This window comes from Vulpes vulpes, chromosome 3, assembly GCF_048418805.1.
Source record: "Vulpes vulpes isolate BD-2025 chromosome 3, VulVul3, whole genome shotgun sequence".
NCBI classification, from domain to species: domain Eukaryota; kingdom Metazoa; phylum Chordata; class Mammalia; order Carnivora; family Canidae; genus Vulpes; species Vulpes vulpes.
The window spans coordinates 86,523,337-86,548,352 of NC_132782.1; the positions used below are offsets into that span (position 1 = coordinate 86,523,337).

At 56.0% G+C, this 25,016-nt stretch overlaps 1 protein-coding gene across 7 annotated transcripts in view; it reads right to left on the reverse strand.

The window, feature by feature from the left end:
* GRID2IP (Grid2 interacting protein) overlaps positions 1-25,016 on the reverse strand; it is a 42,922-nt gene that overhangs the window by 6,961 nt on the left and 10,945 nt on the right. Inside the window, exons 1-20 of one of the 7 annotated variants that reach the window (XM_072753175.1) lie at positions 24,054-24,127; positions 16,701-16,949; positions 16,394-16,479; positions 13,510-13,579; positions 12,778-12,872; positions 12,283-12,466; positions 8,784-8,938; positions 7,767-7,913; positions 7,415-7,512; positions 7,123-7,240; positions 6,005-6,360; positions 5,185-5,661; positions 4,580-4,667; positions 3,698-3,775; positions 2,995-3,191; positions 2,546-2,701; positions 2,321-2,407; positions 1,300-1,429; positions 1,084-1,202; positions 241-405 (exon numbers count right to left, since the gene is read on the reverse strand). In XM_072753175.1, the coding sequence (XP_072609276.1) occupies positions 241-405; positions 1,084-1,202; positions 1,300-1,429; positions 2,321-2,407; positions 2,546-2,701; positions 2,995-3,191; positions 3,698-3,775; positions 4,580-4,667; positions 5,185-5,661; positions 6,005-6,360; positions 7,123-7,240; positions 7,415-7,512; positions 7,767-7,913; positions 8,784-8,938; positions 12,283-12,466; positions 12,778-12,872; positions 13,510-13,579; positions 16,394-16,479; positions 16,701-16,949; positions 24,054-24,067 (3,069 nt within the window). In that variant the 5' untranslated portion in view covers positions 24,068-24,127. Of the gene's footprint in view, positions 1-240; positions 406-1,083; positions 1,203-1,299; positions 1,430-2,320; positions 2,408-2,545; positions 2,702-2,994; positions 3,192-3,697; positions 3,776-4,579; positions 4,668-5,184; positions 5,662-6,004; positions 6,361-7,122; positions 7,241-7,414; positions 7,513-7,766; positions 7,917-8,783; positions 8,939-12,282; positions 12,467-12,777; positions 12,873-13,509; positions 13,580-16,393; positions 16,480-16,700; positions 16,950-19,558; positions 19,694-24,053; positions 24,128-25,016 lie in introns of those variants that run through there. The other 6 variants (XM_072753178.1, XM_072753173.1, XM_072753176.1 and 3 more) reach the window with 6 other exon arrangements.

Below are 25,016 nucleotides of genomic sequence, written 5' to 3' on the forward strand. Positions count from 1 at the left end.
GGAGAGGAAGAGGTACAAGAGGAGGGGCTGGTCAGTGGTCCCAGGAGCCCCTGACCCCTGTCCTGCCTCATTCCCCTCTCCCCCCGCCAAAAAAAAGCCAGGGAAGAGACCTATCAGCCCCGTGGGGGTCGCATCACACTTGCTGGAGGCCCTTTCCCAATCTGGGCTTTATGGAGGTGCCTGCCTTTGACCCCTGGAGGGACTTCTAAGAGGCCCCTTAGATCTCCCATGATGGCTCACCTCGAACTTGCTCATGAACTCTGCAAAGATGCCAAAGAAGGCCTCAGAAGTGGTTGCTTTGGAGTCCTCACCGAAGAAGGCCAGTGCCCTGCCCAGCTCCTCCATGGCCTCATGTTGCAACCCGTCCAGTGCCCGCAGCACCGGCTGGGCTGTATCTAGGAAGGACTGATCAGCCTCTGTTAAGGAAACCACCACCCTCAGGTTCTCTAAGCTGCCTGGCTCCTGCCTGCCCCGTGCCCCACGCTCAGCTATGTCCAGCAGCTCCAGTGCCTTTGTACACTGCTCCCTCAGCTGCCTCTGAAGTCCACATCATCCAGGCCATCTATGTGTCTTCTCTGTAAGGCAGCCCTCTCCCTACTCTGGGCTCTTCTCAGATGCCATGACCCCTTCCTCCTCAAACACCCACATATAATAGCCCTCTGGCATTCTCTCGGTTTTGATCTCTCCTTTTTTTTCCTCTTGTAGTATCCATCCCTATCTGTGCTCAGTGGCAACATGCCCCTCTCCTGATTCCCTTTGGCTGGTTAGGGCCTGAGAGGTCTGTCCCTGTATCTTGTGACTTGAGCCTGGGCTGCCCATGAGGACAGATGGGGCAAGGCGGTGGCTTTCAGATAGTCCAAAGAGCTCCTCTTCAGTTATGCAGACATGGTGTGAGTACCTGGATTCTAAATCACCAGGATGGACCCTCTGCCAGCACCCCTTGACCCACTTACAGCAGCCTCTGCCCAGAATCTCTGCTGGGACACAGGGTCTGCAGTGGCCACTGGAGTTGATCTTGAAGCCAGCTCTACCTGGCCGCCCCAGGGCCCACCTTGTTACTGGGACAGGCTGCTCTTTGGATACCGTCATGACCACAGCAAACTTGTCCTCACTAGAGGGAGACATGCTCTGGCAAACATCCTGTATCTCACTGATGGTGCCATGGAGGTCAGCCAGGTCACTGGTCAGGGCCCGTTGATTCACTGTAGGGAAGGCAACAGAGCCTCATGAGCACTGACCTCCCAGTCCAGGACAGCAGTGCCTCTGCTTCCTGACCCATTGTCCATTCACTCAGCTTACCTTTGGCAGCCAGGGGCACAGTGGGCAGGTCCTGAGCAAAGCCCAGCAGTTCTGGGAAGTGCTGGCTCAGTGATTTGGCAAGGATGTGCAGAAAGGTGGACTTCCCATCCACAGTCTTTGTGGAATTCAGCTGCAAGTGATGCCCAACATACAACCTCCTCAAGGACCCCATCAGATTGCTGATCATATGGGTCTGGGTACCCTTGGCCCCACTTCCCCTGGAGTGTGGCAGCAGTTACTGGCCCTTGACACTCACCAACTCCAAAGTTTCTAGTATTCCTCACTGTGAGGCTCTGCTGGGATGCCCATGGGCCTCCCTAGGAGTTTGAAAGCTCTCCAGCCCAGATCTTTGAGACACCTCCCCACCCCACCACCCAGGAACCAGGCTCATAGCCACCAGTTAGAGGAGGCCACCAGCTGTTCTGTCCTTGGGAGCGTGCTCTTGTCAGCAGATATAGCCCAAGATTTTTCTGACCCCCAGGGGAGCACCACTCACATATCTTCCTTCCTGTGATTTTCTGGAACCATCTCTGGCCCACCTGTGCCTCAGACATCCTAAAACATTCATGTCTACAAATGGAGATTTCTTCCTCTCTTTTAAAACAACAAAAGGTACCCTGGTAAAAGGTCTCAGAAACAGTGGGAAGGCTGGATATTCAAATTGTCCTTTCTCAGATCCTAGATCTTTCGAGGTTAGGATGGCCTGGCAATCGTGGTGTTATTAAGGGCACAGAACCTACCAAGTGGGATTCTCTCCTTCCTCCTGGAGTCTCCCCTCTTGTCCCCCCCCCCCCCCACTCCATTTCCCCAGATCCTGAGGCTTGCCTTGTGTATAAAAGCTTCCCACCCCCAACCTTTGCTGCATTCCAGCCTGCAGGCAGCCAGCTTTTGCTTCTGGGGAAAGGGCCCTCCTTGGCCATGATATTCTCTTCTCTCCTCTGCCACAACTTGGGTTGGGCCTGACCTCCCCATCCTCGATGGTAGAGCATGCTCATCGATTACTGCCAGCTGGTTCCCTCACCTCTGTCAGGAAGTTGATCTTGAAGCCTGTGGTCTTGTTGGTTTTAGGCTGTCCATCATTGAGATAGTTGCCCATGGCCAACACAAACTGTGGAAAGGAAGGTGGGCAGGTCCTGCCCAGGTCCTCACCTCACCCCCTGGACCACCATCATGGTGGACCTCCAGACAGGAAGCCCCAGGGGGCAGACAGGCAGGTGGAGTGACCAGGGAGGGGGTGCGCCCTGACCTCCAGGATCTTGGCGAGCTTCCGGCTGTTCTTGAGCTCAAGGGAGGCCTGGCGCAAGCACTCCAGGCTGCCCCGGATCTCTTCCGTCTTCTCTTGTAGGGTGGCTTGGAAGTGGAGGCTGCGCAAGCGGGTTTTGTATTCGGGAACGGATAGCATCTGTCATGAAGGCAAAGCCAGGATTCACCCGCCCCACCAGGAGACCCACTGCCCCACCGCAGCCTGGGGTGGGGGTCAGCCGGCAAACCGGCATTCCCTCGAGAAAAAATAAGCCCCCAAAGGAAGCACAATCCCATCTACCCTGGACTCCAGGTGGGCACTCAGGCACGGGCGCAGTGGCCGTAGGGGGGCTGGACCCACACAGCCCCGGTCACAACGAGGGCCCTGACAGAGGCGGCCAAGGCCACTGGGCAGCACCCCCTGACCCCTGGCGGCCGTCACGGCCGCAGCACCTGCAGGACGAACTGGTCGGGCTCGCTGAGGCGGCCGGGCGCCTCGCGGAAGGCCTGGTAGCGCTGCTCCTCGTCGGCGTCGGGCGCGAAGAGCAGCAGCTGCGCCAGGTGCGCGGGCTCCAGGCGCCGGGGCTCCATGCTCATGAGCACCTGCCGCAGCTCCGCGGGGCTCAGCTTCAGGTGAGCGAGCAGGATGGCTGCGGGCGGGGCCGCGAGCGTGAGCCGGGGGCGGGGCCAGACGGATGGGGGCGGGGCGGCTGGACGGAACCTGGGCGGGGCAAGGAACCCGGGCGGGGGCGGGGCGGGTCGGCCCAGAGACGGAGAGGGTCCTTCCCACGGCCGAACAGAGGTGAGGACAAGGTTCTCGAAGGGATAGACAGGTGGGGCCTGTGGCGGTGGCGCCAGAAACGAGGGAGGAGACCGCGAGAGGGAGAAGAGGGGATGGCCGAGGCGTGGCCAGAACTCAGGGGCCTTAGACCCTTGGGGGCGGGGCCAACGGGGGGCCAACGAGGAGGCCAACGAGGGGGGAGCCCAAGCGCGCACCTGCGCCTTGGAGGGATCTAGGACCCCAGAAGGGGCCTTCACCCAGCCGGTGTCGGGCCCCTAAGAACTAATGTGTCATCCACACAGGTGGATCCAAAGCTCTGCGGCCCAGAGGGCCACCTCCTGTCCCCCATACCCCTGGGATTCCCCAACCCCTCACAGGTGTTGTAGGCCTTCTTGTGAGACAGGATCTCCACCACCTCTTTCTTCCTGAAGGGCTCAGGCCCAGGCACCGGCTCTGGAAGGCAAAATGGTTTAATGATAGGAGTCCAAGCAGGTTGGAGGACCCAGGAGGGGTTTGGCCACACCCACAGTCCAGCTCCAGGGGTCCAGTTTCTTCCTTCCTCAGCCTCCCACTCAGAGACTCCCGGGGTTAGTGCAACATTCTCAGCATGGGGCAGTGCGTGCCCCTCCCCCACCCTCTCTCCCCTGGGTCCTTGGGGCTGAGCTGTCCAAGGAAGGTGAACTAACCACCTCTCCACCTTGCAGATGCTTCCTGGATGGACAAAGGCCTTTCTCTTCGATCCTGGAACCACCTTCCACACATAATATTCCTCACTGCCTGGAGTCCCACCCGATGACTATAGGGAGATACCCCGAGAAGGGCAAGGGGACAGAGACTGGAAGGGACATCTAGTCTCCTAGATATGGTTACCTCCTGATACCCTTATTCTGGCTGTGTGACTTTGAGCAAATTACCTAGCTTCTCTGTGCATCTTCATGAGGAAGTTAAGGTGATCACAGTTTCTACCCCATAGAATTGTCACAGGATTAATTTAGAAACAGGGGGGTGTCTGGCATTTGGTGAGCATGGAATAAATACCATTTGGTGAGCATGGAATAAATAAATACTACTATGATTATGTCCACTTTGAGATGGGAAAACTGAAGCTCTGGGAGGTAAACTCAGGGACACAGGAAGTAAATGGCAGTCAGCGCAGACTTCTGGGACTCTAAGCCCTGGGATGCCACAGAAGGCAGCAGGTGGGCTTCCACAGATGGCTTGGTATGAGGGTTCCCCCAGGACCCCCAGGCCACTCACTAGTAGGTTTCTGGGTGCCAAAGTGCAGCTCCAAATCGAGGTATTTCACCATGTCGCTCAGCTTGTCATAGTCAGAATCTTCCCCTAGCTGCAAGGCAGGGGTGGGGGAGGCCAGGAGAGATTCAGAGGGAAGAGGAACACTGGCAGCTGGACTGCCACCCCCCACACCACCCATCCTCTAAGGGCTGCCCTGGGAACTACTAAGGGAGAGCCCTCATCAGGCCCTGGGAGAGAACTGAGGACCAGAGGAGACTGCAGGAGAAGCTAAATCATCCAAGTTATGGGGTGGTGAACTGCCTCCTTGTGAGGACAGTAATGCACACAAGCAGAAGGCAGCAAGTTTCAGTGGAGCAGGGGGATAAAGGGACTGCTAAGGGACTGAGGCCAACCAAGGGGGCTAACGGGGGTGGCTGAGAGGTCTGGCCCTGTTTTGAGGGGTCCTTTGCAGGGGGTGAGTTCAGAAGAGCTGCCCTGAGCTTCTGATGCTGGGGGAATGGAAGCAGGGAAATGCCAGGCACTAGAAACTGGCCAGGGTCTTGTCTTCAATGCTGCTCCCCAGGCCAGACTCCCCTGGTACAGGGCACCCCAGGCCCCAGGCCACCTACCTGACCCCAGATGGTGCCTTCCGAGTTCTCTACCTGCTCCCACCGCAGGCGCTTGACGCTCATGTGGCTGGTCTCACTTCGACGGTGGCCCAGGCCCCGGGACAGCATTGGGGGTGCACAGGGCACCGGTGGGGGCAGGGGGGGCGGGGGCGGTGGAGGGACTGGGTGGCTGAGTTGGGCGAGGGGCTTGGCCAGCGTCTGAGCAGGGCCCCGGGGACCATCAGGGGTGCGGGAGCTGGGCTTGGGGTCATGGAAGGGCAGGGGTGGTGGAGGCGGGGGGCTGAGTGGGGGTGGGGGGATGTGGTCGGAGATGGAGGAGTAGGTCAGGGAGCTGCCTTCCTCACTGCTGCTGATGCACTCACTAGCGCTGCTCCGCTCATTGGTCACAAAGCTTCCCTGGTCATCGTGGAAGCTCATCTGCCCGGGCAGAGCAAGGTGAGGGATGGTGGGATAGCCTGGGGCAAGGGGTGGGATAACCTGGGGACAAGGATTGGATAGTCTGGTGGGTTAGCCTGAGGCTGTGGGTAGGATGGCCTGACAAGTAGTCTGGGAAAAGGAATGGGGTGACCTGAGACGAGGTATATGGGGGAGCCTTGAGTGAGGGGTGTCATAGCTGAGTTAAAGGGTGGGATATCTCAGCCAGTGGGTGGGGTAGTCTGGGACAGATTTCAGGATGGACTGGAGCAGGGAGAGGAGTAGCCTGGGGCAGATCCCAAGGGCAACAGGATTCTTGCAGGAGCCCAGGGATACTGTTCCCCTTACAGACCCCCATGTCACCCCCTGGGGCCCTGACCCTCCACATCTGCTGGCATGTGCTCACCTCCTCGTAATCGTTCTCAGGGCTCAGGAAATCATCCACAGCAGTGACCCGGGGACCCAGCTGCTCACTCAGCACATCCAGGAAGCGGTCAGTATCCCGGCTTCGCACGGGGCGGGAGAAGGTGAAGAGCTTCCTGCGGCTGGGCGGGCGGGCAGGGTCCGGGCTTGGGGGACTGTCAGAGCGGATGGGCCCAGGGTCTGGCTGTGGGGAGGGCGCCCTGCTGCTGTCCAGGCTGGCGTAGGGGTGGGACTCAGAGCTGCTGGGGGAGGCCAGGCCCCCTGAACACAGTGGGTAGTAGCAGGGGGAGGGCAGGAGCCGCTCGCTGGGCCACGAGACGCTGGACAGGGTCCTGGGCCCTGGGGTGGGGGATCAAGCGTGAGGACCCCTCTTCAGTCAGTACCTGGGTTCCAGGTGCAGGCTGAGGGTAGGGGCCAGGGGCAGGTGGGCTCTGTGTCCCTGGGTACCTTCCTTTCCCTCTCTGGACACAGCACAAGAAGACCCTAGATGACCCTGCCTCCCCAGGCCTTTATCTGAGGGAAATCACAGGTCAGAGCAGGTGAGGGGGAGCACTACTTAGCCCCAGGAAAGGCCAGACCCCAGCTTATCTTGGAAGGGACCTCAGGGGTCCCACCTAGGACCAACTGAACACAACTGAAAGGGCAGAGGGGAACTTCTCCAGACCCTAGATCAAGGATCATGAGGTGGTTCCCACACCCACCAGGCCCTTGGCTGACAGGAACATTGTCCAGGGGTCCTGCCTTCTGAACTGCAGAGAAACCATCTTCCCAGTTGTGCCATTCACAGAGCAATGCATGCACTTAATAGTTTATCCAACAGCCACATGCTAACCTGGGGCTCCTTCAAGGGAAGACCTCTGCTTTTCTAAATCTGCAGTAGGGGTAAGGATCATAGGGGACATGGGAAGGCCTCTGATGACCTTGACCTTGAGGGACCTTTGCCATGGAGGCTGCTGAGGTTCCCCACAACTCAGTCACATGGTAATGGAACAAAGGGGAGGCTCCAAGGATGTGCCCCAGATGGGGGCAACACCTAGATAGGTAGCCCAGAGGCCACAGGCCAGTGCTGCTTTCAGGAACCGGGGCTGGCTGAGCCCCTACCTGCTGTGCCTGCCGGGCTGGGCACTGGTGGGGAGGCACGGGATCTGGACGAGGTCCCCACCTTCCCTTTGAAGCTGCTGTTCAGTCGGGACTCAAGCTCTGCATAGACGGCCGACATCTTCAGGGAGAGGAGGCCAGGGTGAGTCCAGCCCACCCTCACCTCCCCCATGAGGCCCTCACATAGCCTCAGAGGTCAGGCCTGGGTGATCAGGAAGGCAGGGATCTGCCCCAGCCCCATGAGCCACCTATTCCCAGTGGCCACAGAACCACCAGGAGGGCAGTGAGGTCTCACCATCTTAGGATTGGGGGTCTCAGGGAGGGACGTGCCATCGCCTGCCTGGCGCTCGCCTGGGATTAGAGGAAGAGGCATCTCGGGGCAGTCGCCGGGACCTGCCAGGGGAATCGGGGAGGGTGGAGTCCACCATGGAGCAGTCTAGTGACCCCTCTGAGCTCTAAGGCTTGGGTTCATAGCCATGGAGAAAGAACCAGCAAGCCCTGGTGGTTGGTCCATCAGGAGGGCCATCACTCAGCCCTGCTTAACTTGTTCTCGGGGATCTCTCATCTCACCCACCCCATTCTGCAGGTGGGAAAACTGAGCCCTGGCATCCTCACACCCAGTCCCGCCTTTTGGTCCAGAGCCTCACCGCAACTGAGGCTGGCCTCCAGACCTTGGGACCGGAGGCTGCGGCGGCACATGGAGGAGGCCCTCAGGGAACTCCGCCGCTGGAGTTCCGGCACCGGCTCAGGCTCAGGCTCAGGCTCAGGCTCCAGGTCCAGCTCAGGCTCTGGCTCTGCTGTGCAACATGAACAGGAGATGGGCCCCTTGTGTTCTCAGCCAGCCAAATGGCCTCCAAATACAGGAGTGAAGGCAGCAGTTGTCTGCACCAATCTGTGACCCCAGGCCCTGCTTCGCATGTGGGGTAAGATGCAAGATTCCAGGTCTAGGCAGACATATGGAACATTGCTACCCAGACTATGTTCTGAGCCTCTTGCTAAAACCCTCGAGCTTCCTCCAGCAAATTGTGGGTCCCTAGGACTAGGGACAGTGGACACACAAGGGCCAGAATGTAGGATATCTGCAAGCTTTACCATAGCAGGTGTAGAGTGCCTAGAACAAATGCACAGTGTTTGGCACACATTCGACTCCTGTGGCCTCAATGATAACATGCATGGTTGTATGGGCACCTGGGGCCCACTGTAAGAGGTATGAAGCAGTTGGAAACTGAGGCCGCAGATGGTCTGGCAGGCCCTACTGTGTATCTGTGTGCATCAAGGCTCACCAATCAGGTGTGACCTGGCTGTGTGCTTGCTATCCAGCTCTGCAAACAGAAACCACATGAATTTCTTGATCTGTGACATATTTCTTGGTGTGTGATGTACAGCCACTGAGGTCACTTCCATTCTGTGGGTGAGAAGCCTGGGGTTCCGGGTGGATAGGTAGGGTGTCTAGAGTCCAGGGTAATGTTGCAGTGCTACTTAAAGATCAAACTGAGAAGGCACATTTGTGGGGGCAAGTGTAGGACCAGCCTGGGTGCGGCCGGCATGGGTCTGCATGATATGGAGGTCCATTTATATGTGGGAGAAGCCCAGGTCGGCTGTAATCTGAGAACAGGTGTTTGGCTCTTCACCTGGTGGGCTGGAGAGGGGGAGAGGCTGCTTACCTGTCATGGCTGTGTAGCCCAGGAAACATGCAATTTTCTCCTGGCAGAGCTCCTGCTCCTCGTAAGTCAGCAGCTGGTAGATGAACTGCCAAAGGACTTGCTTGGCAGGTGTGTCCAGCACAGGGTAGACATCCACAATGAGGGTGTCAATGTTCCTGGGGAAGGGTGCAGAAGCAAGGGGTTCATTTCTCAGGGGCTCAATGCAGGGGAGGGAGAGAGGGATATGGGGGCACTGCAGGCCATGGGACCCACCCCAGCCAAAACAGAGAAGTGAGGGAAGGTAGGAATGCAGGTCCTGGTGATGGGCCACCCTGATTCAAATCCTGGCTCTGCCACTTACCAACCAAGTGACCTTTCTCATACTTAATTCCATTGTGCCTCAGTTTCCTCCTCTGTAAAACATGGATAAAAATAGCATCTACCCCATAGAGTCGCTGTAAGATGAAAACACACAGTGCATTGGGCAAGTGGATTCATTATATCAGGGATTGGTAAATGATGGCCTGCAGCCTAAAATCTGGCCCACCTTCTGTTTTTGTAAAGAAAGTTTTATTGGAACACAGCCATGACTGTGTATTTATCCATTGTCTGTGGCTGTTTTCGAGCTACAATGGCAGGGTTGAATAGTTTCTGTGGAGACCATATGGCCCACAAACCCTAAAATATTTAACATGTGGCCCTTTGTAGAAATAGTTTGCTGATCCTTGGACTATATGGGAAAATAAAACTGGATCCTCTCGTAACACCACACATAAGGATGAACTCTAGGTGGCTAAAAGACAGAATATGAAAGGCAAAATTGTAAAATAAATAGGAACAGTGAGGGAAAATATCTTTTGGCCAGGGGTGGGGGGTGGGGTGGAGAGAGAGTTCTTAAAATTTCAAAAGTCAAAGCCATAAGGCCCAAAATGTACTGAATTTGATTTTACAAAATCAAGGATATCTGTTCAAAGAAGCCCACTTTTGGCACACTGATATTAGATATAAAAGAAATAATAACAAGAAAAGTGGAAGATGTTTACAATGTCTAAAATCAACAAGCAACCAGTGTCTAAAATATACAAGGAACTCTTCCAAATTAACAAGAACAAAAAGCCCGTAAACTAAAAATGCATTAAGGGTCTAAAAAGGTATTCTATAGATAAAGAAACAAACAAAAAAAAAACTAACAAGGCTATTAAAAGATGTTTAAAATAGTAATTTAAAAGCCCAAAATAGTGGGATACCTGGGTGGCTCAGTAGTTGAGCATCTGCCTTTGGCTCAAGTCGTGATCCCAGGGTCTTGGGATTGAGTCCCACACTGGGCTCCCCTCGAGGAGCCTCCTTCTCCCTCTACCTGCATCTCTGCCATTCTCTCTCTCCCTCTCTGTCTCTCCTAAATAAATAAATAAAATCTTAAAAAATAAAATAAAATCCCAAAATAGGGGCACCTGGGGTAGCTCAGTCAGCTAAGTGTCTTCCTTTGGCTCAGGTCATCATCCCTGGGATCCAGCCCCATGTCGGGCTCCCTGCTCAGTGGGGAATGTGAGGAATCTCAGTGGGGAATTCCCTCTCCTTCTGTGCTTGTTCTCTCATGCGCTCTCTTTTTCACTCTCAAATAAATAAAAATCTTAAAAAAAAAAAAACGAATACACAAAACCCAAAATAAAATAAGATAAGATGTCACTTTATGCCTAAAAGACTAGCATGAGTAGAAAGCTGGATAGTGCCAAATGCTGGTGAGGACATGGGGATGAGGGAGCCCCGAGGATGTGAGTGATAGCAGTGCTCTGGGAATCAATTTGGGAAGATCTAGTCAAATTCAGAAAACAAACACCTTAATAGCCAGCAAGGCTGCTCTTAGATGTAAATTTCAAATGAATCATACACAGCTCCATGGGGAAATGTGCATGATGATGTTCATCACTACTATCAAGATGGAAGAGAGTGGTGACAAGCCTGTTTCTGTCACTGGCAGGTAAATAGATTAGACCTGCACCCTTGGTCCACAGGAATTTGGCCACAGTTATAAACAATGTATTAAATGTATACAGAGAGGGGGCTCCTGGGTGATTCAGCTGGATAAGTGCCTGACTTCGGCTTAGGTCATGATCCCAGGGTCCTGGGATTGAGCCCTGCATGGGGCTCCCTGCTCAGTGGGGAACCTGCTTCTCCCTCTCCTTCTACCTACTGCTTCCTGTGTGTGCTTGCTTGTGTGCTTTTTCTTTCTCTGTCAAATAAATCAATGAAATCTTACATGTATACAGAGCAACATGGACAGATCTAAACAAATAGCACTTGGTGAAAAAAAAAGTCACACACAGAATATGCACAGAATATCCCCAACTGTGATGTAGAACAAAAATATATCATATGGGAGGGGGCATGTGGCTGGCTCAGTGGGAAGAGCATGCAACTCTTGATCTCAGGGTCGAGAGTTTGAGCCCCATGTTGGTTGGGTGTAGAGATTACTTAAAAAAAAAAAACTTAAAAAAATACATCCTATGAAACAGCAATGCCCACACTTCAAGAATACATCAGAGAAAAGGATGTCCATTAAACTCATGGGACTGGTGGCCTTGGCAGGGGAGGGACACAGAAGCGGGGGGGCAGCTAAAAGGGAACAAAAGGTGGAAACAAGCCAAGTGTCCATCACAGATGAGTGCACAGACAATATGTGGTCTATACACACAGTGGAATGTTATTTGGCCAAGATAAAGGGAAGAAGTAGATGTTCTGTCTTGGATGAACATTGAAAACATGATGTTGAGTGAAAGAAGCCAGACATAAAATCCCACACATACTACAGGAGCCTGTTCATAGGAAAGCCCAGAATGGGGAAAGCCTCAAAGACCCTAACATAGATTAGCAGTTGTTTGGGGTGGGAGAGGGGTGGCGGCCAAAGAGGAGGGGATGACAGCAAAGAGGTGCAGGGTTTCTTTTTGAGGTGATGAAAATGTTCTAAAATGGGAGTGTGGTGATGGGTGCTCAGATTTGTCAATGAAAAAGCTGTGCACTGTCCACTTAAAAGAGTGAATTTTATGGTGTGTGAATTTTGTCTCAATAAAGCTGTTTAAACAAAAAAAGAAAAGGGGGTGAACAGGTGAGGGGTTTGCACAGACCATGACAATGACCCTCTGGACCAAGGATGGTGACAGATGCTGCCTGCTGCTGGCACTCAGGTACAAAGAGGAAAACCCCAAACCAACCCCAACAGACCTGGCCGGCTAGTAGCAAATGCCCACAGGCTAGTCTTGTGACCTTCCCACAAACAACATTGCAGGTCAGCACTTCACTTTGCAGGGGCTAGGTCACGTGGCTAGGGGGTTTCAGAGGCAGGGTTTGTGGTAGGGCACTTTGACCACCACTCTGGTAGCCCTGGTACCAGCTGCTGCTTTCTCTGAGTCTCTCCCAGGAGAAGGAGACTCAGGAGGCACAGACAGGGAGACCCGCATGGTGAGTCTGGGCAGGATTGGAGGCCCACCCAGGGCAGCTCACACCACCCCTCTGGCCCAGCCACCTGTGCTGGAAGAAGCTCTCAAGGGCCCGGCAGACCCCATAGCGCTCGGGAGGCGTGAGTAGGTGCTCCAGCTGCTGGCTGAAAGTCCTCCCCTGCACCCGAATACTGGAAGGCAGGATCTCCGCCACCCACTGCAGGGAGGTGAGCGCCGAGGACGGGTTGGGGGAATCCAAAGAATCGGAGTCTGTCAGGGCCACAGGCAGGAGAGGCACGGGTGACCCAGCATCCCCAGGTCAGATGCAGTTTCTCTTGCAGCTGGGGTGAGTGCCAGGCTTCGGGAGGCACACCTACTGCCAGAGGCTGGAGACAGGGACAGAGGGACAGCCCCAGGCAGGGCCCTGAGGCTGTCCCACTGGAGTCTACAGCACCACTTGGGGAGGGAGGCTGCAGGTGTGGGGGAAAAGCAGAGTCCTCTGCGGACTTGTAAGTCCCACACGTGGAGACCCTGGCAGGGTCTCCATGGGCCATGAAGCCAAGTGGCAGTGGGTGTCTCACCGCTGGCAAATGGGATGAGCCCTTCCTCCACCACGAGTGTGGGCATTGCACCACTGCCTTGAAGCATGGACACCACCTTGTCATGGGAGCAGTTCCTGCCAAGAAGAGATGGCCCAGGAGGGCCTGACCAGGATGAGCCCTGTCCACAGCCACCCACCAGATATCCATGTCCTGCCTGTAGAAGCCACTCAGCAGTCTGAGGCTGGGCCAGGACCAGGAGCCAGGGCCCTGCCTCTCCTGCCTATTTATCTCCTCTGCAGGAGAAGCTCCAGGACCAGCTGGACACTTCTGGGTGCAGAGGGGTTGTGCCCATGTCATCCCTAGGCAGGGCTCCCCGGAAAGGGCAAGACACTCATAGTCCATGTAATTCTCAGGGCACCTGACTGGCTTTGGCAGGAGAGCATGTCACTTTTGATCTCAGGGTTGTAAGTTCAAGCCCCACATTGGGTGTAGAGGTTACTTTAAAATCTTTAAAAACAAAAACAAAACAAACAAACAAAAAAAACCCTCTGTATTCCTTGCATGGAGCTGGGGTACTTTCTGGTTGGAAGGATGAAGTGACATCCTATCTAGTCTGAGGGGACAAATTCAAGAGTTCCCATAGGAAGAGGGGTATATCCTGGAGACAAACTGGTCATAGGAGATTGGGACCATGGGCTAGGTGTCCCAAAAGTCAAGAGTCTTGGAAGATGGGTTTGTCACCCAGCTCTGATGTCCCCAGTAGCCTCTGACCTCATGTCTAGTCCATTGAGGAAAAGGATCCGATCACCTGACTTGAGGGACGCATTGTCAGCCGGACTCCCTAGAAGCAAGAAGAGAGTGTGTGCTGGTCAGCTGGGCAGGGCTGCAGTCTGTGAGCCCATTTTACAGGTGCCAAATAGGATGAGTGGCAAAGGAGAGCCAAATTCAGGCCAGCACATCCTACATTAGACCCAGCATCCCTCTGCTCTCAGCTGCTCTGAGCAGGGAGTGAGCCCCTGGGTAAGGGTGGGAGGGTTTGGGGCACAGTGTGGACCTCTGATCAGCCTGAGCTGTTGCGGGAGAACAGAAACAAGGAAGTTTGTTGGGAGCCGTATTTCTGTAGCATCTGTACACATGCTGAGAACCCCGCTCTCTGCCCTGCATGTAACAGTTCACATCATAGATTCCTCTGTGTCTTTGTTATTGGGAGAAAATGCATCTGCCTACAGGGAGGCAGCTTCCTCCCCCAGGCTGGGAAACATGGCGTGTTAATCATGCTTATTTGTTTCTGTACTTCCTGAGGCTTTGGTATTTTGGGGTCTTGCTGAACCAGGAAGCACAGCCTTCCAACTGGCTAGCCAATTCCTACATGGTAAATAACTGACTCAGAAGAGGTCTTCTTGTATGCACACCAACTGATCCAGAGCCCACGCCCAAATCCCTTCCCGATGGGGCTCTCACATCCTGGGCCACATCTGCATACTGCCCTAATCTCCCAGGGCCAGGTACCTGCCAACTGGGGACAGCTCCTCTGCCTCAGAGCCAGCTCGGACTAATCCTGTACCTGCTCAGCCTGCTTTGCCTATCCTTCCCTTCCCCATGCACTATGGCCCTGTGTGTTATGGCCCTGAGTGGTGTGGCATGCCCCCTGCTCTTGGGAACTGTGAGGGACAAGCTCTTCTTTAAATAGTAACCATCTCTTGATCTGTTGGCCTCACCATACCAGAATAATAATAATAAAACCTGCATTTTATACACATGGGAGCAGCTGATTCTCACTCTGCCTGGGTAGCCTTGAGTAATGTAACACCTGGGGAGGGGACTGGTAGATTTGCTCCTGTGGATGTAGGGTTTGTTTTTTTTTCCTTTCTGCCTCTTTGGTCAGCTGTTAGTCTAAATTTGATTGGGGGGAGGGGGTGCCTGAGTGGCTCAGTTGGCTAAGTGTCTGCCTTTGGCTGCGGTCATGATCTTGGGGTCCTGGGATTGAGCCTTGCATCAGGCTCCCTGCTCAGTGGGGAGCCTGCTTCTCCCTCTCCCGCTGCTGTTCCCCCTGCTTGTGCTCTCTGGCTCTCTCTATTAAATAAATAACATCTTTAAAAAAATAAATTTGATTTGGAAGCAAGGGGGGCTAGTGACAAATGCCTAAAGAAAATCTCAGATTGTGAGGAATTCTGTGGTGAGGCTGTGGGGTTTGTCCAGGGAGGAAGAGGGAGCTCATGAAAGACTTGCTGGGAAGGGGAATCCTTCCCCTGGGACTGAAAAGAAGGAGAGGGGAGGACGATGGTGGTGATAAATCCAACCTGGCCTGTCAGGAAGCTTGGGCCAGCCTGGGGTGGGAGGGCCAGAGGGATTGTAGCCAGGGATTCAAGATCACTGGATCAGGAGTCAGGAGATCCTAGGCTCTGGTCCTTGCTTTGCCAGAGCCTCTAAAGGCCTCAGTTTCCCAATCTGTAAAAGCTCTCACTGAAGCATCCACTTGGCTTCCTATGAGAAGGAAGGAATGGGGTTTCCAACCTGGAGGCTGGGCTGGGGAGAACATCACAGCTGGATTTGAAACATGGCCCCAAGCTCGTATCCCTGTCTGCACATGTAGGTGATGGGAGGTAGTTGTGCTGGTTGTGGCACAGTTGGAAAGGAGAAAGAGGAGAGATTACTCATTTCTAAAGGACCAGTCGTGGCCCTTTCCCCTACAACACTGTGTTGACAACTTAGTAATGCACAAATTTGAGAAGAACTGGGACATGTCAGTCTCAAAAGGATTTGGTCTCAAAATGATCGGATGGCTGGAACAATGATATAAAGGCAGGAGGGCACTTTTTTGGGGATCAGGTGTCCAATCCACAAATCCCTGCATGAGAGGTGTGAGATGGGGAAGGGTAGAAAGGAGTCATCATGAGCAGGGCCACCAATGGGGATGCATCACCAGGAGCATCATCCTCAGGTGCTGGGAGGATATGGGTGCAGGACAGAGAGAGCGGGTGACCCAGCCCCGTGGGGTGGTCAGCGGGAGGGAGGGTTCAGTTTAGCACCAACAAACATTTCTGCCCCACAGAGACCTTCCACAATGGAATGTGCTACCTCAGGAAGAAATGAGTTTCTTCCCACACTCCCCCCACCCACCCTGGAGAGGCAGGAAGAATTCTTGCACTGAGAAGGCTCTGCCTTCTTCAAGATATCACTGTTCCAGGATCAAAAAGAGGCAGGCTGGGTGGGGGTAGGAGGAGAGTCCAGATTGAGGGTAGGGGACCATATAGCGGGCAGAGATCCCGAGGCCTGATGCTTCTCGGAGTCTGGCCTGCCCAGCAAGTGCCAGTTTATAGTGGGCACTCCACACAGGGCATGCTGTTTGGGTGCAGCCTGGGCAAGCATCAGGTGTGTCCTGGCTATCCAGTGTCTGAGGCAGGGCCCCCAGCCCTCCCCGTGGACATAGGAAAGGTCTGGATGGAACATTTGGCTCTCTGAGCTCAGTGACCCTGAGCTTGGTAGAGGTTTGCCCCAACTCAGACAGTGACTCTGGGACACTTAGAGGACACAGGCTAAATAAGGTGAGAACCTAGGGGCAGAGTGTGTGTGTGTGTGTGTGTGGGGGGGGGTGTTACTGAATATCAGCCTAACAGTGCTTCACCCCATTCTAGACAACCCGCCCACCCCTCACCAGGCAGGACAGACTCGATCCAGACAGGCCCGTGACCGCGCAGTGTGAAGCCGAAACTCTTGTTGCCCTTGTAGACTCGGACTGTCCTGGGAAGAAAGAAAGGGCGGGGTGGGGGCTGGCAGCATGGGCAGAGGGAGACTGGGCCGGGAGGGGGGTGTGGAGGCGGTAGAGGATAGAGATGTCCGGCGTCCTGCCCTCCACCCCCACCCCCAGGTGTCCACGCCGGACCCCAGCCCTCTGCCCAGATGTGCATCTCAGCCCGCCCACTAGGAGGCATCCGCGGCCCGTGCCCGCGCGCCCCGGGTACCTGCGCGCGCCCCCCGGGCCCGCGCGGCCGCCCAGCAGCGAGGCAGCCTTGCGCGGGGGCGGCTCATCCGGGCGGCGCGGGGCGGCGCTGGCGCGAGTGGACACCAGGAGGCGCTCCGGCCGCTCCTCGCTGCGGCTCCGGCGCAGCCGCTGCGCTCCCTGCGTCCGCCGAGCGCGGCACAGCTTGCCAAGCAGACCCTGCGACACCACCTCGTCGAAGCGTGCTCGGTGCTTCTTGGGGATGAAGATCCTGCCGGCGAGGACCGCTGAGTCGGGGCGCGCCCCGGACCGCGCCCGATCGTGCCAAACCGCTGCCTAAAGTCTCCTGTCTTGGGCGCCGGCCTAGGCTCTCCCCCGCCCCTCCCGAGGGGTAACAGGGGAACCAGCAGCCGGCGCCTCATTCTCCCCCGCGGTGCTGGCGCTTGCGCCCCAACCGGCGGGGGCGGGTGGGGGGGGCACACAAGGACCACGGTGCCCGGCTACCCACCTCGGAAAAGTCACAATCGGGCCGCCCCCATTACTCAGGGCCCCCAAATCCCATCCATGGACCTTTTCCTCTTCCTGTCTCTGCCTTCCCACTTCTAGCCTTTCTCCTAATTTCATGCCCTTGCACCTGCTAGGCCAAACCCCAGCAGGGATCCCCCACCACCCATCTTCTTACCTGATTTCCGGCAAGTCTGCTGGAGGAAATTGAAACCACAGCCCGGCCACGGTCAGACTTCCTCCAGACACTCATCACACTCCCAGCCGTCCTGCTTGCTTCTCTGCCCAACCCTTTCTATAGCTGCCTCTTCAGAAATTGCCAGAACCGCCACATCCAGCCCTACCTCTTACACTCTTGCCCTGGCTGCAGCCCTGCCCAGGGTCCTCTCTCTGCTTCCTAGCTACACTGGGCTCAATCTTCAACGCCCAGCGCTGGCCCTCTGTGAGTTTGATCTTACATGCTTCAGTAAGACTCTGTTGTCTGTGCCAGCCAGGCACTTGGGTTCAGAGCTGAAGGCTCTGTGGTTCCTCCTCTCAGAGAGGGCACCTGGATGTGATGGGAGGCAGTGGGGAGGCTTGGATGGACCCTGTGCGGAGCGTACACCCTGGGATGATCCCCTGGTACCTGTGAGTGTCTTCTGCAAGGCTGGAAGCTCCCTGAGGGCTAGATCTGTAGCTGGGCTGAGAGCCATAGTGACCAGTCAGAGTTTGGCACGGGGAGGGACTCAGTGACTCAGGAAACAAGGGGGGGGGGGTCTGCGAGCAGCATAAGCGTACCTCTCCAAGTAATGGCAGCAGTTAACATCCTAGTGGACTCTCTGACAGAGGATCAGGGGGCTCAGAGGAGATCTGTTAACTTGCCAGGGCTACACAGCTGGCCCTGGGCACAGCTTGGACAGAAGGCCAGCCTCCGAGCCTCAGCACTGTGGCAGGACTCTGCTGAGGGTCTCTGAAGTTCTGGTTGCTAGTGAGGCCTCCCTGACTGCATCCCAACTTTCCCTTCCATGCTCTTTGTACCAGGAGCCAGTGCCAAGGGCATGGTGGGGAGGAGGAAGGAAGATGGGAACAATGGCTCTGCAGCCAACTGAAATACAACTCCTCTGAGGTTGTCTGGAGTCCTCCACTCAGTTCTCCTGACTTCTATGGGTAGGATTTTAATAAGACCAGGCAGGCAGTATAAGCTGCCTGCTAGGGGGGGGGGGGGGGGAAGGGATGTGGATCCTCCAGGAGGCGGGGGCATCAAGGCTGCCCCCCAGTGACCTCTGTTCTGGGTCTGAATGTTCTAGGAGGCCAAAATGAAAGACCTACTCAACACCTCCAGGAGCATTCTGGCCTGATGCTCATCCTCACCCATTCACAGTGATTCCCAAAAATCTAGAGCCTAGGCTTCATTCCCCAGATGGTTACTCAAGGTCCCTGGAACCTGACACCTCAGTCTGCCTGGCCTGCACATTCCCCACACCCTCCCAGATCTACCATGTGCCTCATGCCCAAAGATGGATGACAAGCTGGAGATTGTCCACTTCATGCTTTGGGCTCTAGCCTCAGGCTCCAGAAGGCCCTAGGCCCAACCTGGGCAGGGGCCAGATGACCATCCCAGCTCTACTCTCCAGCAGCAATTCAAAAAGGCCTTGACCCTCACCTGCCCCCACCCCGGTGGTAACCATGGTGAGTCACCAAGTGCACAGGTGGGAGATGATTGGTAGCCTTTTCCCTGCTTTGCGTCCTTGGGATTAAGCCAAAGCGCAAGGCTGCCTCATGAGCCAGATGCCCTTCCTGGCTTGTGTTGGCCCTCCATGCAGCTCAGTCTGGGCTAGCCCTGGGTCTGCTCTGAATCCACTCCCCCACCCCACCCCAGGACAGCCAGGCACAATGGGGCCTCATGGACCACTGTGGCACATCACTGCTCCTCTGACCCTGACAGTACGGCTGCCCCAGGATGCCCAGGTCCCTGCTATGCCAACAGGCTTCTTGGAGACCACAGGGCTCTTCCCTGGCCACACAATGGTGTCAGCCAGCTCCGTTCCCTCTGCCTGGGGGGTCAGGTGCAAATCCGTGTCCAGAGTCTTCCTAGAGGCTGCGCTAGGGTCCTCTCTCTCTCCACCACATCCCCAGTTCCCCAGACCTGCCCAATTGCAGGAAGGAAAGAGGGCTTTCCGGTCCCAACCCTCGGTGCCCTCCGACCCCCATCCCGACCCCCAGGGGCGCGTGGAGGTTCCAGGCATCCAACGCGGGGAGCTCGCCCCCTTGCGCCGGGTGAGTGTCCACCTCAGTACCCCAGCCCCACCCCTTCTCAGGCCGCCTGAGGCGGGTCCGCCGCGCCTAGGGCGCACAGTTCCCGGGGGCGCGGGGCGCGGGGCGCGGGGGGGGAACTACCGAAAGTGCCGAGAGAAGCCCTGGTCCTTCCCCATCTGGAGCCGGCGACGGCGGCGTGGCAGGTGCCGGCAGGTATGGGTGGCCAAGCCCGCGAGCAGAGCGAGGGCGCCGCGACTCCGCGAGCCTCTGCCGGGCGAGCGCACTCGGCCCCTCCCGAGCCGGCCGGGCCCGCGGCCCCGCGCCCGCCCCCTACGGGTGGCCCCGCCCCGCCCTGCCCCGCCCCCACGGGGGACCCTCCGGCTAGCTCCGGGGGAGCAGGGGGCGGTTCAGCGCTGCCAACGCCGCTTCCTCTCGGCCGCCTCCAGGTGTCTCGCCTCCAACCTCTCAGGCCGCCGCGCCCAGGTCCCCGGCACCGTGGCAAATCCCTGGCACCTGGCTGCGGCGAGACTGAACCCCACAGTTCGGAAGAAGCCCCAACTTTCTTTGTAGAGCCTGCGAAGGCTTTCCGGAGGGTGTGGCCTTTGCCCTAGGGAGCTGGTCCGCGAGGGGAAGCCCTCCTCACCTACCCAGGGCAAAGCGCCAATCAAGATGCGGCTAGAGAGGGAGGCCTTGAATACTATCGCTGAACTCTGAGAACACTGAGGATCCCGGGGAGGGTCTCTGGATTTAAGGAGAGGAGGAGGGACCCCAGGGGTTTGGTGCACTCGGGGAGTGGGTGAGGCTGAGAGGGGAACAGGGAAGGGTGTGGGGTGGGACAAGTGGCTAGCTTCTAAGAAACAGAGGAAAGGGAATGTATGAGATCTGGTGAGTGAGTGAGAATGAGGAAGGACAGTCAGGCTGGGGTGTAGGGGAGGACAGAGGGTCTCCTCCTGGGAGAGAGGATGGGAGGACCAGCTAAGGGTAAAAGAGGGTGATAACAAGAAAGGGAATCTGGACCTTTGGCTCTGGGCCTGCTGCTGGTGGAAGTCAGAGCAGGCCCTCACCGCAGGGAAGCTACTGCATTGTCATTTCTCGGTGGTCCTGTCCCGCTTGCTGGTGGAAGGGCACATAGATACCTGGGAACCAGCCCAGGACATCCTGAGGAGGGGCTCCTTGGGGGACATTAACACAAGGCTCTCTCCTCACCAGGCACTGGCCACTACCCAGACAGACTGGAGCTGCAGAGGCAGAAAACCCTAGGACTCTCCCTGTGTCTCAGTCGCTGGAAGGAAGGAACATCTTACATGGTTCTGCCTACAGGTTCCTGCAGCGGGTCACAGAGAGGCCCCTACAGGCCTGATGGTCTGACTGGTACTGGGTTCGAACCACGCTGCCCGACATCCTCAGCCCCCACATTCCTGGCCCCAGTGAGGCCACCACCTTCCTGTGACCAATCAGGGCTGCTTTTCTCCCCAGCAGCATTAGGAAGTCAGAGCCAGCACTCATGCCGCATCCTTCCAGGCCTTGTCCTCAGCCCTGCCAGGGAGAGAGATCCCTGAAAACCTCTACAGTGAGTACAGCTCCCTGACATCTGCAGGGCCACAGCCAGCGTATCATGATAGAGACATTTCCGGAAGTTTGGTTCTGAGTGCAATGGCCCAGCATCCAGAACCAGGCCAGCCCAAAGGTTATGACAGCTGTCCACCACACTGGGGGCAGAGGAGGCATGAGCATGGAGCGAATCCTCATGCTCAAATTCAGACAGAGGCAGAAGTGTACATCTCCATGGGGTCCAGTGTTCTTGTATCCCTGTCCCTGTCTGTCCACACTGTATGCTGTCCCTCTGTCCCATTGCACAGTGAAGCCATCAGAAAGGGACAGCAGCTGGTGCATCTGGCCAGATAGCCCAAGACAGCATGGGGGAGGCGGAGGTCAAGCAACAGCTAGCCTTGGCTGAAGTACCTGCCCCAGCGAGAGGGTGCTACTAAAGGCAGATGAAAAAAAAAAAAAAAAAAGGCAGATGACTCTGGGGCAGTAGTTCTCAGTTGGTGATTTTGCCCTCCAGGGGACATCTGGCACTATCTGGAGATAGTTTTAGTTGTCACAAAATAGCAATTGGGTTGGGGAGTGTGCTACTGGCATCTAATGGGTGGAGGTCAGTGATGCTGCTAAACATCCTACAACAGACAGGCCAGCCCCCAACATATCAGGCCCCAAATGTCACAAGTGCCATGGTTGAGAAACCTGCTCGATGGAGAAAGACACCTTCCTTAGGGGAAGCCCACACTAGCTGAGCACATACTATGTATATGTCCTTTGTACTTCTACACAGTTTCATAGAATTCTCCCAATCTCTTTGCATTATGGTGTGTCTGACATTTGTCATTAAAGCGGAAGAGGATGAAGGGGGTACACGTGTTCCCTCACACCCTACCCCCAGATTCTCAACTAATCTCTTTTCTGCTTGCAGTTGGCAGTGTTCGTTTATGTGATTTCCTACCAAGATCCCTGCTGGGAACACGTAAGGATTACCAACCCCGTTTTACAAGCAGACCATAGAGGTCAATTAACCTGCTCAAGGTTGCACAGCCAGTGAGCAGACTTGGGGGGGTCCAAGCTAGGTCTGTCAGGATTCCAGATCCTAACGTCTTCCAGCACTGCCTGCCCCTCCCTCTCCTTCCAGATTTCCTGAAATACAGCCGACCACAAAGCTGCTCCCTCTTAAGCACGTCACACCTCCCAAGCTGCCTGGCCTGTCCTAATTAGAAAGTCATTTTATCACTTCATCAAACTGGGATCCCTTTGGGGATAGACCCAAATTAGACTCTGAGCTGCAGGATGAACTGCCGTCGTGAAGGAAGATGAGACCCTCTGCTTACATTACCACCACTGACCCAAATTTTACGGCCGCACCGTCCAAGAGAACTTCCTTCAATGATGGACATGTTCTAAATGTGCACTGTCCTGCACAGTGACTGCTAGTCATATGGGGCTATTGAGCGCTGGAAATGTGGCTAATGAGACTGAGAAACTGACTTTTAAATTTTATTTAATATCCACTGAATTTAATTTTAAAAAGCCACATGTGGCTACTGTGCTTCCTGGTCTCACTGCTCCTTCTCCTTTCTCCCCAAGCATTCTTTTTTTTTTTTTTTCTTAAAGGCAATTGATAATGCTCTTATTTATTCATTCTTAGAGACCAAAAGAGAGGCAGATGGAGAAGCAGGCTCCACTCAGGGAGCCTGACGTGGGACTCGATCCTGGGACCCCAGGATCACGCCCCGGGCCCAGGGTGGCGCTAAACCGCTGGGCCACTGGGGCTGCCCTCCCCAAGCCTTCTGATTTGGCCACGGAGACCACCTCTCAGAGGTGACTTGGGTGGGTTCCAGCCTCTGCCAAGCTCACAGACACACACATGCTCACACGTGCACACACATGCACACACACACAGCTTCACCTATTTGCACTCAATCTCTCATTTAAATCTTATCTCTCCTCAGTGGGGCATCCTAAGGCCACCACTGTAGCTCTTTGTGGCCACCCATCCTAGGCAAGGTGGTTCACACCGCGGTACTGTTGAGTATGCAGTGTTGGGTACTAAGTGGCACCACCCTTGCCTTGGTAAGGTCCACTTCTGTAGCTAGATGCCTGGCCCTGATTAACTCTTCTTGGGGACTGTCTTTCTGCCCCCATAGGACATACTGCCAGACTCTGAGGGTCACTGAGTTGAGCACTGGCACCTGTTGCCTCTTCCAGGGAGCCTGCCCTGATTAACCCCCACCCCGCCCCCCGCTGAGTTAGCCCTGGGCTGCTGGCACTCAGCCCTCAGAATCACAGATAACTGTATCTGTGACTCCTCCATGCCCCCTCAGAACTCTCCCATAGAAAGTTCTGCATGAGGATCCCTACTGCAATCCTGGAACCCAGCATGTGGCCCACCACAGCCTGGGGGTGGGGTGGGGAGGTAGAGGGTAAAGAGTTGGGGGTTGGGGTGGCTGAAACCACACTACCAAGGTACCCCGCTCCCTGCAGAGCCCAGCTGGGCGCCGCCCCTTCCTCCAGCATCCTCCCCAATTTTCATGTCGCGCTTGACACGCGCTGACAATAGAGGCTGCTGTTTTATCCTCCCCACCAGCGCCTCGGGGATGCTGGGGGGACCGGGCATCCCCAGGTGTCCAGGTTTCCGGCTTTCCAGGCTCTAAATCGAGTGCACTCAAGGGGGTGCCTCCCCAACCTGGGCTCTTCTTGACCCACTGCCAGTCGCTTGGGGATGAACTGCAGACGGGAAAGCAGGCGTGGGGAGACAGGCTGTCCCAGGAGGCAGAGGCGACACAGATGGAAGCCAGGGCAGCTCTGAAGGGAGATGAGGGGGGAACCGCGGGGGACTCCAGCGGAGTCCGGAGGCCAGCTGCTAGCAGCCTTGTGACACGCGTGCCAACTTCCCAGGGGACAGCCAGCCACCCGCGCCCCTGGCCCAGCCCTGGTGGAGTTGGGCGGGGTAGGGGGCTTCCCGTTCATCACCTCCCCAGGGAGCCCTCGGCGCCAGCGCATCATCTCCACTGCCAATTAGGCTGTAGAAATAACTTTTTTTTTTCCTCTTTGGATTTTCCTAGCAAGGGGCAAGCCCCTAACTCACCCCAGGCAGCTCATGGTGGCCTCTTTCGGTGGCCTTCTGTGCTCCGCTGCAGAGCTGAGCTGCTGCGCCCAGGCTTTGTTGGGGGGGGGGGTTGGCCAGCCCCATCCCTGACATTGGCCAGGCCCAGAGGGAGGGGCAGGCTGCGGGGTGAATGGCAGCAAGGGGAGGGGGCGGGCTGTGCCCAGGAAGTGGGGGGAGCAGTGGCAGGCCCTGGAGGCAGGATGAGTAGAGAAACCACCCCCCTCCCCCCCACAGGATCCCGGCAGTGAAGGCATCACTAAGGCCCAGAGGGGGCCTGATCAAAGCTGTGCTGTACAGGTCAGTGATGCCCTGGCAGGAAAGTTGCGAGTGTGTGTGTGTGTGTGGCGCGGGGCGGGGGGGGGGGGGGGTTCGGAAAATTCCAGGGCCACTCCAGGTATAAAACCACCATGAATTTTTTTTCCTAAAGGATAAACGTACAGGGCTCTAAAGCTAAGCAGAAGAACAGAAAGTGCATAGCTGATGGTTTCACGGTCCTGTGACAGCTGCTCATTTGCTGTGTGACTTTTGGGCCAGCCTCTTAATCTCTCTGAGCCTCAGTTTGCTTCCAAGAAATGGGGATAACAATCATGCTGGGATGATTCATCCAGAGAGTGTTCCTCTAGGCCCTGATGAGGTCCTGGGCACAGGGCTTGGCATCATCAAAGGGCTGAGGGTACCCATTGTTTGTAGCATGGGGATGTCCTTTCTGCAGGAGGTTGGTCCTCTCTGCAGCCTGTGCCAGCCCAACATGTAGCAGCCAATCCATTCTCACCCACAGCAATGCCCTCATACCCAGCAGAGCCAACAGCCACCCTGACCAGGGTCAGCGTTCAGGGTCACTGGCCCACCCTGGGAGTGGGTCGGTGTTGGGCCCAGTTCAGTAGCAGGACGTGCAGCAGCAGTGCCTGGGGTGCTGGTGGGAGAGTGGGTACCTCTGAGCTA